This window comes from Micromys minutus, assembly GCF_963924665.1.
Source record: "Micromys minutus genome assembly, chromosome: 23".
Lineage (NCBI taxonomy): Eukaryota > Metazoa > Chordata > Mammalia > Rodentia > Muridae > Micromys > Micromys minutus.
This window is the reverse complement of record NC_137958.1, coordinates 10,378,375-10,391,059: the sequence shown is the minus strand read 5'-3', so window position 1 is coordinate 10,391,059 and position 12,685 is coordinate 10,378,375. Positions and strand designations below refer to the sequence as shown.

The 12,685-nt window shown below is 50.0% G+C and overlaps 1 protein-coding gene across 3 annotated transcripts in view; it reads right to left on the bottom strand.

Annotated features, from left to right (window-relative positions):
* Window positions 1–12,685, bottom strand: part of PRKAG2 (protein kinase AMP-activated non-catalytic subunit gamma 2) — a 227,500-nt gene that overhangs the window by 124,074 nt on the left and 90,741 nt on the right. Inside the window, exon 1 of one of the 3 annotated variants that reach the window (XM_080936438.1) lies at window positions 3,311–3,640. The exons of the other annotated variants lie outside the window; for them this stretch is intronic. Within the exon in view, the coding sequence (XP_080792564.1) occupies window positions 3,311–3,404 (94 nt within the window). The 5' untranslated portion in view covers window positions 3,405–3,640. Of the gene's footprint in view, window positions 1–3,310; window positions 3,641–12,685 lie in introns of those variants that run through there. 3 annotated transcript variants of the gene reach the window in all.

Here is a 12,685-nt window from a genome sequence, read left to right as displayed (position 1 = left end):
TACGTTACAATGTTTCTGGACCCACTGCCACTTGTTTTTTAAGTTTGCTCAGGATCTAGCTTTCCAGAAGAGCTGCTCCTCAAATTACACTGTTCCTGAGAGCTCCAGGCCGCTCAGTGTTTCCCGATGACAGTCCTGTGCTCTCCCAGGCTTCCTCGTGTCTTTCCCTGGCTCTGTGGGATAGTTTCCTCCTCCTAACCTGCACAGTGCTCTGGGCAGAGTGATGGCTTTGGGCACCTGGGATGGGAACAGGAACGAGAAAGGTCACCCGTCCCGTCTCCTTTTCCCCTTTCCTTGGTCTCTAGCCATCACTGTTCTGAGGTACTATGGCCGAATTGCCTGAGAGGCGTCTCAGCTACTCTGCTAATTGCCACTGACAGAGAGACTCAGCCTCTTGGGGAGAACCAAGTCTGAGGTTGGCCCATTCCACGACCAAGCTGCCTGTGGATTGCATCTGCAGGGAAATGGGGCCCACAGATGGCAAACTTCCAGACCCAGGCCAGAATGGGGTGGACAGGAGCTGAGTCTGGCCCCACTGGGTTCATTAACTGGAGATGAGCATTTCTAAGTGGCCAGGGGTGACTCATGGTCCCAGACACCGTTCCACTAACCTCTGAAGTGTCACTGTCCTCCTAGAAAGGTGCTCATCCTAATAAAGTAGCTCACTGTGTCTACAGTCTTCTGTGTGGTACAGAAGGAAATAGACACTGGGTCTGGGCCGACACCAGGCTTGAAGGGCATGTGAAGGAAGCCAGGGCTGGAGCCCAGCTCAGCCCTCTTCCCACTGCAGCTTTAGCCAGGACTGCGACACAGAAACACTATATTGAAAAAACCAAAACAGAAAGATCAGTGGGTCGGCATTTTCTTAATTAGTGCTTGATGGGGGAGGGGCTAGCTCACTGTGGGTGGGACCATCCCTGGGCTGATGATGGTCCTGGGTTCTCTAAGAAAGCAAGCTGAGTAAGACTTGGGAAGCAAACCAGTGAGCAGCCCTCCTCCATGGCCTCTGCATCAGCTCCTGCCTCCAGGTTCCTGTCCTGACTTCCTTCAGTGATGGACTAAGATGTGGAAGTGTAAGCAAAATAAACTTTTTCCTCCACAACTTGCTTTTGGGTCATGATGTTTCCTCTCAGCCACAGAAAGCCCCAAGACAATGGCCCAGCTGCAGGGGAGAGCAAAACAGCAAAAGAGGCAGGTGTTGACTGCCTAAGGCTTGCTCTGGGGACCCAGGCAATAAGTAACAGGCATCTCAAACTCCCACAGAAGAAAAAGACTTTTGTAAAATTTCCCATAGAGGAAAGGACATAAAACCAACCTCCAAAGTAGCACTTCCTAGACAGCCAGAGTGACTTCACTGGGAAGGGGTGCTCTAAATTGATCATTTAAAGGGGCGGGGCTGGAGATTACAGTTAGAACTGTGGGGGACACATTTCTCCGGAGACCAGGGAATCCTGAGTGGAGGGTTAGGTGGAGAGTGGGCTGAGTTAGCCAAGTTGAGTCGGAAGGAAGCTTCCTCTAGAATTCATGCTTTTTCCCTTCATCCCGTGGGTTCAGACCCAGCATGATGGAGGAAGTACCCAGCTCTTACTCCAGTGTGATGCCAACTCAAGGGGAAACCTAGACCCCAAAATCCCTGGCAACTGACCATAGATAGCATCAGCCGGAGAAGGACAGAGGCTCCAGAGCTTCCTGTGGAGAGCCCCCACCTCCCTGAACCGAGGGCAGAGCTGGCCTTTGCAAGCTCTTATGATCCTTGGTGGAGATGAAAGTATTATTTCTGATCTCGGCAGCTTAGGAGATGGGAAAACAGCCAGCTCTCACACACCAGGGCAGAAACCACCGTCTGGCACACACCAGGCGTTTAATAACAGGTCTGCTTGCCTGTCCCCATGAGCAAAACTAGACTTTTTGTTCAATAATAGGGTCGGATTTAATTCTGCAGTAAATGAGTATTTACATCTTTGCTGTCTAAAATGAGCGTCTTGTTTTTAGACGAATCACTGACTCTGGTCCAGTCATCCCTTCATCCCCACTGCTGGGTCAGGCACCCCATTTCTCCATAATCCCCCACACATTAAATGGCATTCTCTTCAGTTCACTTTGCAGACTTATTTCTTTCTTCCACGAGACTGAAAACCCCTCAACTCAGGAGCCCCCATCTCCACGCTGGCCCTCCTCAGACCACCGAGGCTCTCCAGGGCTTTGGTACATCAGCTATGTCAAGAGGTTCAGGCAGACAGAATCTCCTTTTTTTCCAACATATCTACCTTATATTTACTGCTCAGATGTCCTGTTAAAGTCATTATGCTACTATACCCATGATGAATTAATTTCTACCACTTAAAATGTTACATTCCAGTTTTTTTTTTTTTTTTTTTTTTTTTTGAGACAGGGTCTCACGTAGCTGACTTTGAACTTGATATGTAACCCAGGATGACAATGAACTTCTGATTCCCCTGCTTCCAGTTGCCAAGTGCTGAGATTACAGATGTGTGTACCCCTGCCCAGTTTTACTCAGTGCTGGGGACCAAACCCAGGACTTACACATGCGAGGCAAGTACTCTTATCAGTAGAGTCACACCTCCAGCCCCAGCCTCAGATTCTTAAAACAAGACAGCTACCACCCAAGGTTGAGTGGTCAGATAGCACCCAGGTCCCTATGAAGAAAAGAAACTTGGGCTCTACTTGGATAGCTCCATATGAACAGAACACACAAGTTTCCACCTCAGCAGGTCCCTGAGCTGAGCCACAGATAGGTGTCCAGCTTTCCCAACAGTGCTGATCCCAGTCTCCTGAGCCAGAGGCAGCAGGTCCCAGAAGCCGTTTCTCCCCAAGAGACACACAAGAGGCAGGTGTTCTCCCTCCCAAGTCACCCTCAGTTCACCAGATCTCTTGCCGTGGACTAAGGAGGTGGATTCCCTTCCTCTAACAGACGGGTTTCTCTCCATACACATTTAATCTGTAGCAATGCAAGCTCACAGTTCAGACTCATCTTTGCTCTTTAAGCTACCGTGTTTCCCTAAAGCAGTAACAATCCCAACTGATCCCTAAACCATTCGGTGCCAGGTGGGCTGGAGAAAGAAAATAGCTTTAGAAAGAGTGGCTGGCCAGGCCGATCCTAGGAGCAGCATGGCCAGTAGTGAGTAGTCACTCTTTCTCCTTAAACATTGCCTCAGGGTTGTGCCCAGAGCAAGAAGCAGCAGCCAGCCACGCTCACACGAGAGTACACCGGCACATGTGTATGCATGCACACTCATGCACATACACATCATGGAGGATCGTCAGAGAAACAGAAAGGACAGGATCCTACCAAAAAGGCCATGGGGTTCCGACTGGCGCCGCTGGGTGCTTCGGCTTTGGTCCTTGGGTTTCTTGTTGCCCCTCAGACTTCCAAAGCGCTTCATGAGTCAGTGCGGCCACAGAAGCGATGGCAGGTGGACATATCAGGACTTGAAGAACCAGTGTGAGCCTCAGCTGGGGAAAGGGGGGTTCACCAATAGGGGAGCTGCCTCAGCTCTAGGACCAGACTAGCAGCCACACAGGGACTCCCTCCACAGTTTCCACTCAGGTCCCCGAGACTCCTGAGCAAAGCAGTCCTGGCTGGCCGCACCTCTCCTCTCCTCGCCTGTCTGTAAGTAGGCAAGAAGCCACCGGCATGAACAGAACCTTGCAGGGAATCTGTTTATGTAGTTAAGGTCACCGGCTCACTGAGAAGCTCCGGCTTAGTTACTCTCTTTAAACTTAAAGCAGGAGGGGAGCCCAAGAAGGAAGAGCTGGTACTAGCCTGCTAGTCATGTGCAGATCTGCGTGATGTCTCTTTAAGAAGACTGTAAAAGGAAACCACCCCGTACAGACAATCCTTGGCACCAATTGGCCAGAGCACATTCCATTAGGACATGACATCACACAACTATTTTGATGCATGTGCTTCAGGACGCTGGGAGCTGGAAGCCCAGAGAGCACAAGGCTAGCTGGACACTGCTGAATCTTCTCTGGCCCTCACTCCTCTAGGGAGCACAGAAAGACCGAGAAGAGGCAGGACTGCCCTAGGATTCAGCAGAAGGTCTCAGGCAAGCACGGAGCTCGATCGCCAAGAACCGAACGGCAGAACTCAGGGTTTGGAGGGAATCTCATTCAACTCCTCCTACTACAGATGGGGAAACTGAGGTTCAGGAAGGGGCTGTGACTCTTCCAAGCCCCTGAAGCCAACTGTGGCAGAGACAAGACTCCAACACTAATCTCACCCACTATAAGCCTAAGGTCTGATCTGACAAAGCACGAGCCCTTTAGTTCATACCTTTAGCTCATCCTAATAGTTTGTTTCTTTTCTGAGAGCTTTTACTGAAGAAAAGTTACTTGTTCTGTTACTAAGCAGCCTCCTGGCCTGGAGGAAGTCTCTTCCTATCTTTCTTCCACCTTTGTTAGCCAAGAAGAGACAGTCTGGGGAGGAGAGCTCAGAGGTTGAGAGCAGGTATCTCATGTGCGGTTGGTTCAGTGTCCCAGCTCAGCTCCTAGCATCCCTGATAGGCGGATCACAGCCACCTGTTACTAGTCCAGCCCCAGGGAAATCAGACACCTTCTTTTGGCCTCCACAGGCACCAGTATTCCCAAGCACAATTCCACATGCTGACACACGTACCTATAACTTTAAAAAAAAATCAAATTCCAATAACCCAAACCAATGGTAATAATATCGGTGTAGCTTCTTCCCCCAAATAACCACTTACCCCAAAATTAGTTAAATGGACCTTGGTTTGGCTTAGATCTTCTCAGCTCCTTGCTTAGATGGTATCAACTTCAAAACCAACTGCTGTCTGTAATTTTTGTTATCTATTAGGGCATCTGGAGATGAGGAGACCGATGGGTACAGGAGAGGGATTCAGCTTGTGAGGAGGGCCCAAGCCCAGAAGAAGCCACCGTGAGTTCAGGCCTTACCGCCCTTGGTGGGTTTGTCACTCTCTGGCAGAGTCTGGCACACCAATTACCCTTCGCTCACCATGAAGCCAAGGGAACGGTGGATGCAAAGCTCAAGCAACAGGCTGTGGCTCAGACTTGAGGGAATTTGTTAAGAGGCCATGCTGAGGGGACTCCAGGATGCCACACAGTAGGGATGCTAAGGTTTGAATGTGGGTTGTCCCTTACATTTGGTCTCCAGCTAGCTAGTTTGGGAAGGTTGTGGGCTCTCTGAGTTTTGGAGTCTAGCTGGTGGGATTAAGTCTCCAGGGGTGAGCCATTGTTCTGGTTCTGATCCACTTTGTCTGTTGTTGGTCCACGTCATGTGAACAAAGCGCTCACATCCCCACCACGTGCTTCCCCACCATGATGAGCTGAACTCCCTCCCTTCAGTAGTCACAGCCAGACAAGTACCACGGGGAGAGGACTACAGAATCCAGCTCCTGCCCCAGACCCGCTGTTCCAGGGCCTCCCTTTGGCTATGTGCAGAGCAGACAGGGGGCGCACACCAGCTGTCTCACGCCCATGGGGCGCTGAAGCTGTGGAGTGGAGTGACTGCCTATTTTGTTGGATCTGACCCTTACTTCGTTTCCTCGCCTCACTGCCTCTGCCCCTCTCTGTGCATGGCGGCCAATCCGTCTGTCAGGCAGTCACTGGCAAGCGGATCAGGAGGCTGTGACGTCAGCTTCTCTCCTGTTGTCTCTACTCAGCACAAGGATGGCTGCCATCCTCAATTGCTTTTCACATTATTTTTGGAGACAGGGTCTCTCACTGAACCTGCAGTCTGCCATTAGCTAGGCTGGGTGGCTGTCAGTGAGTCCCAGTCCCACCTCCTCAGTATGGGGTGCTGAGCATATGGCTGGGTCCAGCTTTTGATGTGCATTCTGGGGATCCAAACTGAGGTCCTTATGCCTCTGGGTTGACAGTTCTGTGAACTGAGCCATCTTCCCAGCCAGCGGCGTAAGTATTCTCACACTAGAAGAGAGGCAGAGTATGTGGAAGGAGCAAGTGAGTTCAGTGCACGGGGAAAAGGTCAGTGGATGGAGGCAGGAATGGCAGAGACAGGTAAGACCTGGTTTATCTGGACAATCACTCTGCACGTGGTGATTAAACTAGGAGAATGTTCTAGGCAGCTGCTGACTGAGGGGATTTGGGTGCTGTAAGCCACTCAAAGACACCCCTGTTCTCCAAGAATGGCATTTTCCTTATCAAAAGAATAACTACCATTTACCAAGAGTCTCTCCTAAACCAAGTAAGACACCGGGCAACTTAACAGTTATTTTGTATGCCCCTATAAAGGCTGAAGGGCAGCTTTCTATAGTGTGTCATTTAAAGGTGAAGAGCGGAGAGTCGGAGGAGCAGCTTGGTGGGGTCACACAGTTGACAAGCTAGGGCAGAAGGCATGAACTTGAACCTGATTCAGAAAAGTCTGAACGTGCATGCATGCACACAATACAATATTGGGGCCCAAGGTCAATGCCCCCCCTTCCTCCTCTGGGCTCTGCCTCAGTGAGTCCCTTGGAAGGAAGAGAATAGACAAGAGTCTACATTCTTACATTCACCTTTGACCTTCAGGCCTGAAAGTTTAACCAATAAGATCCAACCTTGAAAACCTTGATTTGTACCCTTTCAGTACCAAGCATCCTTACAGGACCTGTGATGAGGCAGGAGTTGTTGACCTGGCTCGCAGGAACTGTGAAATCCCAAGAACACCACTACTTGGGGATGTCTAGGTGGCTGAGCACAGCGAGGAGCAGACACTTCCTCTGTTCACTGGGACCAGACCTCACTGAGGCAGCCTTGCTCTGGGCTTCACTCTGAATTTACTCCATAGGGGCATTTGGAGTCTTTGTTGAGAAACTTAAGAATGCAGCCAGTCAGGTGAAGGGAAATGGAATTTCATGTCCTTCAGGGTCACTGGCTGCCACTGAGGGGAGATGAGGAGAAATTGGCTATTTTGGCCTGGCATGAATGCCTACACAAGGCAGTTCTGAGAGAGGTAAGCATTGCAAAGAAAGACAGGAGAGCTCCCAGGATGAAACTGTATTGTACAGTGGCTCAGGTCTTTATGGATCATGCCTTAAAAACCATAGGAAGCCAGCAACAGGAGTCAGGTTGGGGGGCTGGAGAGATGGCTCAGTGGTTAGAGCACTGACTGCTCTTCCAGCGGTCCGGAGTTCAATTCCCAGCAACCATATGGTGGCTCACAATCATCTGTAATGGGATCTGATGCCCTCTTCTGGTGTGTCTGAAGACAGCTACAGTGTGCTCATGTACATAAAATAAATAAATCTTAAAAAAAAAAAAAGGAGTCAGGTTGGGGACAACAGACACCACAGAACACCAACCAAACAGCAGCTCTATAGGATTTGGAGAGAGGCATAATGTTAAGTGGTTCTACTTTTCGCACGTGCACATGTGATTGTGTGTATGCGCTCCAGCGCATGGGTAAGCGTATTTTGCATGTTTGTGGGTGCGTGTGTGTCTGACCACTTACTATTGCGTAGCCAGGAAGGGTGGGTCATCCCTGGGAGAAGCTGGCACTCCTCCCAGGAGTCACCAGTGGCCTGTACTTCTTTGTCTAAGGGTGGGGCCCCATGGAAATGTCGGTTCTCCACAGTAGCATGTCCTTCAGTACTGTCTTTGCTCCTCTCTTGTTTCTGCAGCCATTTCTAGGAGAGACTGCTTCACAGCAGACCTCCTGGATTTCTGGCTCTTATAATTTTCTACCTTTTCTTTCAACCATGTCCCTGCAGCCATACAGCAATACTCCACAGACACTTTCTAGCAATGCCCATTGCTTCCCTAATCCCACTAGCCAGGAAATAGAAGCAAAAAAGAGTCCCCGAAAGCTAAATGTCCTTCAACAGGTGTCAGGAAAATAAAAGTGTGGTACACCTACACAGTGGAATATCAGTCAGCCGTAAAGACAAGCAAAACACATAGTTTGCAGGTAAATGAATGGACCCAGCAAACACATGCATGCACGCACGCACACACACACACACACACACACACACACACTTAGATGTGAAGCTTCAGACATAATTGCAACTCTCACTCCTCAGCTGAGAAGCTTCTCTTTATAGCAAATGGCACCCATCATCACAGAAATGCACAAATGAACACAAGAACGCAGACAATGAGTGGACCGTGGGGCTCAGCCCAGTAGATCCATTCATATGCACTCTCGCTGTTGCTGCTGGTTTAGATTCCCAGCCAAACGTCTGCACTGAGCACCAAGACCACAGCCACGCAGTATCTCTTACTTCCAACTCCCACTGTCTTTTTTTTTGTCTTGCATGTTAATTTTCTCTCTAGCTAGCCCGAAAGCGTGGTGCTCACAGAGATCCCACCACATATGAGAAACGGAACACATACCCACTGGTGAAGACCTTGCAGGTGGCTCAGCAGCAGTGAGTGGACCAGAGGAACAGGTGGGGCTTCCCGGAGACAGTGTGGCCTGTCCCTGGGGAAGGCGCACGATCTATTACAGCGAAACAGTTGAAAGCCAGACTGTTTAATGGAGGGCAGCGCTGGGGAGGGAGCGGTCATGGTTCACAGATGAACAGTCAAAGGAACTGTAGACAGGAGAGGGGCTCGGTATGTCACTCCCTGTACATAGGAGGGGTGTCCTCATGCCCCGGGGGCAGCTCATACCACAGGCCACACCTCTGCACGGTGGGCGTAGTGAACGCATTGTTCTAGTCCGGAGAGCCTCCTGTTGACTCTGTAACCTAAAGCACGTGAACAACCTATTTAATCCTTAGAGGGTTCCTTATGTGACATGCTAAGACATAGAGACACTTGTTGTCCATTAAGCTGGGCTGATTTTTAGACTCGAGGTTGGGTCTAAACTGACCAATACCATAGTGGTGTCATAACCTCCACCTGTGCCCTAAAGGACTCCCTCCACATGGGACTGTAGATGGGACACTAAGATCCTCATCAAGCCACACGGTTAGGGACAGTTTCATCCTTTTGCTACCTGAAAGTCCATGGAACATCCCGAGATGATCCCAGGATTAAAATTACATTTTGGAAAAGCCCTTAAACCCTCATTACCACGGAAACACTCTGATGTCACACTAAAATTGTAAGGGCCTAGAGGGGAGAAAAGCAGCTGAGAGGAGCAACATCTCTGTGGGCACCTTAGTCCATTCACGAGAAGGGTGTGTCTAATGCTAGAAAGAACACAGATGCTGAGGGCTGGGACCCACACGCCCCAGGGCCAATCCAACCACCAAGATATCACAGCTTGCCTGGTAAGTGACAATGTCCATGTGTCCCGTGTGGAGAGAAAAACCACAAAGCACTTTCCTATGGTTTCAGCACGGGAGGGGGAGGCCGGCTGCTACTGTTCAATTAGGGACATGTAGGGACAGAGCTCCAGAGTAGCCTGGAAGAGAGACGGACTCCTTGGCCTGCTCCACTGTCCAAGTACAGTTAGAACCCAGCAGCGGCTCCTCTGAGGCAGGGATATAGGGAAGGCAACTGAGGACACACCAACAGAAATCTCACCCTCAACACTTTGAAGGCCGTGACCCTCATAGGGCCTGAAAAGCACCCAGGTCCCCGAGAGGCTGCTGCCAATCAAAACCTTGGGGCGTGAGTTTCAGATCCCGTCGGAGCAGGGCGCAGTACGCAAACTGGCGAGAACACTCCTGCTGGTTGCGAAATAGTGTGTCATATTTCACGAGGAGTTCTAAAGGTCGCATTGCCGCTTAGTTCGTAGTGAACTTGCCCCTGGGGCCTCACTTAGTCCTCCTTTGGGGGTTGTGTTTGAGTCACACCTCTGAGACATGGTCCTCCCCACCTGACTCAAGCCACCATGTGGCCCCAGAGTCATCCCACACTCAGGGTCACACCTAGCCTCGTGGCGCCTGGGGGTGGGGGGACAAGAGTGGGGAATGTGAGTGACAAGAGAGTGTCTGTCTTGGCACAGAGGAGCCACCTCAGGTCACCCAGCTTTGCTCACACCAGTGACATCTAAGCCCACTGAGATTTGATAGTGGCCACAGGGAGTCCTACTGTTAAAAAACGCAGAGGTGCTGAGGGTCTGGGATGGGATCCCTGGGACGCAGGAAACACTAGCCATGTGGCAAAGGCTGAGGGAGGAGAAGGACTGCAGGGATTCGCTGGTGGCCAGTCTAACACAACCAACACTGAGAGGCAGCTTGGTTCAGTGAGATATCCTCTCCCAAGGGAATAAAGCGGACAGAGACAGAGGAAGACAGTTGTATTGACCTCTGGCCTCTGCACACACACACACACACACACACACACACACACACACACACACACCAGTGGAGTGTGCACTCGCACACAAACGTACAAGCCTACGTAGTAATTATTTTCAGCTAAAAAGTAGGATCCAGAAAGCACAAAACCTGTGGATCTCTGAGAGTCTGGAAGGGGCATCATGCACCCATGCCGGCACTCAGGGGCCTTATTCCGTCCTTTCCTGTATTCTGGAGCTGACAGGTACCTGCTCATCAAGATCTCTGTAAAAGCCTATCAGGCCCAGGGCTCCAAAAGTCCCAATGAAATGTGGGAAGGACAAAGATCAGCTGCTTCATGACCCACAGGACAGATCCTGGGTGCAGAGGGCCCCGGAACAGTAGATCTAAAGGCTGAACATCAGATATTCTGATTAAAGCAACAAGTACTCTAGGTGTGTGTCCCCGCTGTGGCACAGAGAGGAGCTCGCCTGGGCAGGGATGCCTTTTTCTAGGTTCTGCACCCATTCACTTGGAAATACGGTGGACTGGAGGTCAGAATGCGAGGGCTGAACTGACAGCTGCCTCGGACTGGTTTCTTCTCGGTGCAGCGCGGGATCAAATGAAGTGCGTGTGGAACAGTTTAGCCTTCAGATCAGCTACAACCCCGAGAGAAACCTGGGTTCGCTCACAGGCCCGCAATCCTGAGTGATTTCAACACTTCTGGTTACACATTAGGCTCAGCCCATTCAGAGGTCTTGAAGGGATGACAAAAGATAATATAGCAGAAACATCCCCTAAGCTGCAGAGCATGGCCCACTGTTGCTGATAGCAACTGCTGTCCCCACGGCCTGTGCCCTGACCTCACTGTACCACATGCTCCTCTGTCCCCTCCTTAGGGCCTACCTTTGAGAACTGTAGTCACGGGCACCCGCCTCCTCCATCCTCCCCACGTCCTTCATGGTTAACAAGTTTACATGGCAACGTAAAGCAAGCACAAAGGGGCAACACAGTCACGCGGTTCTGGTCATCACCACAACCAAGAGAGTAAAGGTGCTCACAAAGGAGAAAATATTTGCAAGATATTTATCTGCAAAGTGTTCACTGTTCAGAATTCCTACAAACTAGGCAGAAAAAGACAACACAATTGAACACGGGCAGGAGGGGCTGGAGAGATGGATCAGTGGTTAAGAACACTAGCTGCTGCTTCCGAGGACCTGGTTTCTGTTCCCAGCACCGTATCAGGTGGCTCACCACTCCCTGCAACTCCAGTGTGTGCATGTGGTACACGTAAACACATACTCTCCTCCTCCCCCCACCAACGAATCTTAAATGGAAAAGGACAGGAAGCTTCATCAGACACTTCCCCCAAAGAAGAGCAACAGGGCCACACACATACTTGAGAAAATACTCATGGGAACCACAGATCCTAACCACAATTGTGAATGTCTATTGACAAAGAGATGGAGAAAACAGAACCTTAATACCCCTGAGAATGTAAAAAACACTGCATCTATCATGGAAACAATTTGGCCCTTCCTCAGTAAGCTAAGTTAAACGTGAGACTCCTGTGTAACCTACTCCTAGGTATCTACCCGAAAGAACTAAAGACTGGATTAAAGCAGCCTGCACACAAATGTTCGCAGCAGTACTAGTCACAAAATCCAAGAGAGAGAAATGACCTCAACATTCATCCATTCATCGCTGGATGAGCGAGCGAACCAATGTGGTATATCTATGCAAGGGAATATTAGTCAGCCAGGAAAAGCATGAAGTCATGATGAATGCTATGATGTACAATTTCCAAACAAAATGTAGTGTGAGGAACCAGTCACGTTAGGATTCCATTTTTATAAAAAACCCTTGAACAGGGCAAAGCCAGAGACTGACCTTGCCAGGTTCTGGGAGTAGAGGGATGGAGAGTGGGTGAGGTTTAGAGTGACTATTGGATCATCAGTATCCCCTAGGGACTTGTGTGCTGCTGGCTTGGTGCGCAGTGTGCAATACCATTGGGAAGTGGCGTCTAATAAAAGGAAGGTCACTGGCAATGCGCTCTTGAAGGGAACACTGAGATCCAGCTCTTCTCTGCTTCCTGAACACCATGAAGTGAGAAGTCTCCACCATCACATGCCCAGAACATCCTCTCTAGAAACTGGTCCTTCCTCAACAAGTTCAATTTAAAGTCGCTACACACGTTGTCTCCACAGACAGGCACCTGTGCAATCATTAACCAAAGGAAGCCTTGTCTCCTTAGTTACCCGTGCCAGGTGCTTTGTCATGGCAACAGCTGGTGCAGCGATGAAGCAGCCCTCAGACTAGAGGGGTAGGAGTCAGCTCGGGGAATGCACTTATACGCTCTCTTGTGTAATTTCAAACTGCACAGGCGCTGTGTAATACAGTGTGTGCACTGAACCACGAAAATAAGTTAAGTCCACAAATCCTGGGGGAAACAACAAGTGTAAGTTCTCCTATATCTGTATTTCTAATAGTGGTAAGTATGTTGTGCTAGATGT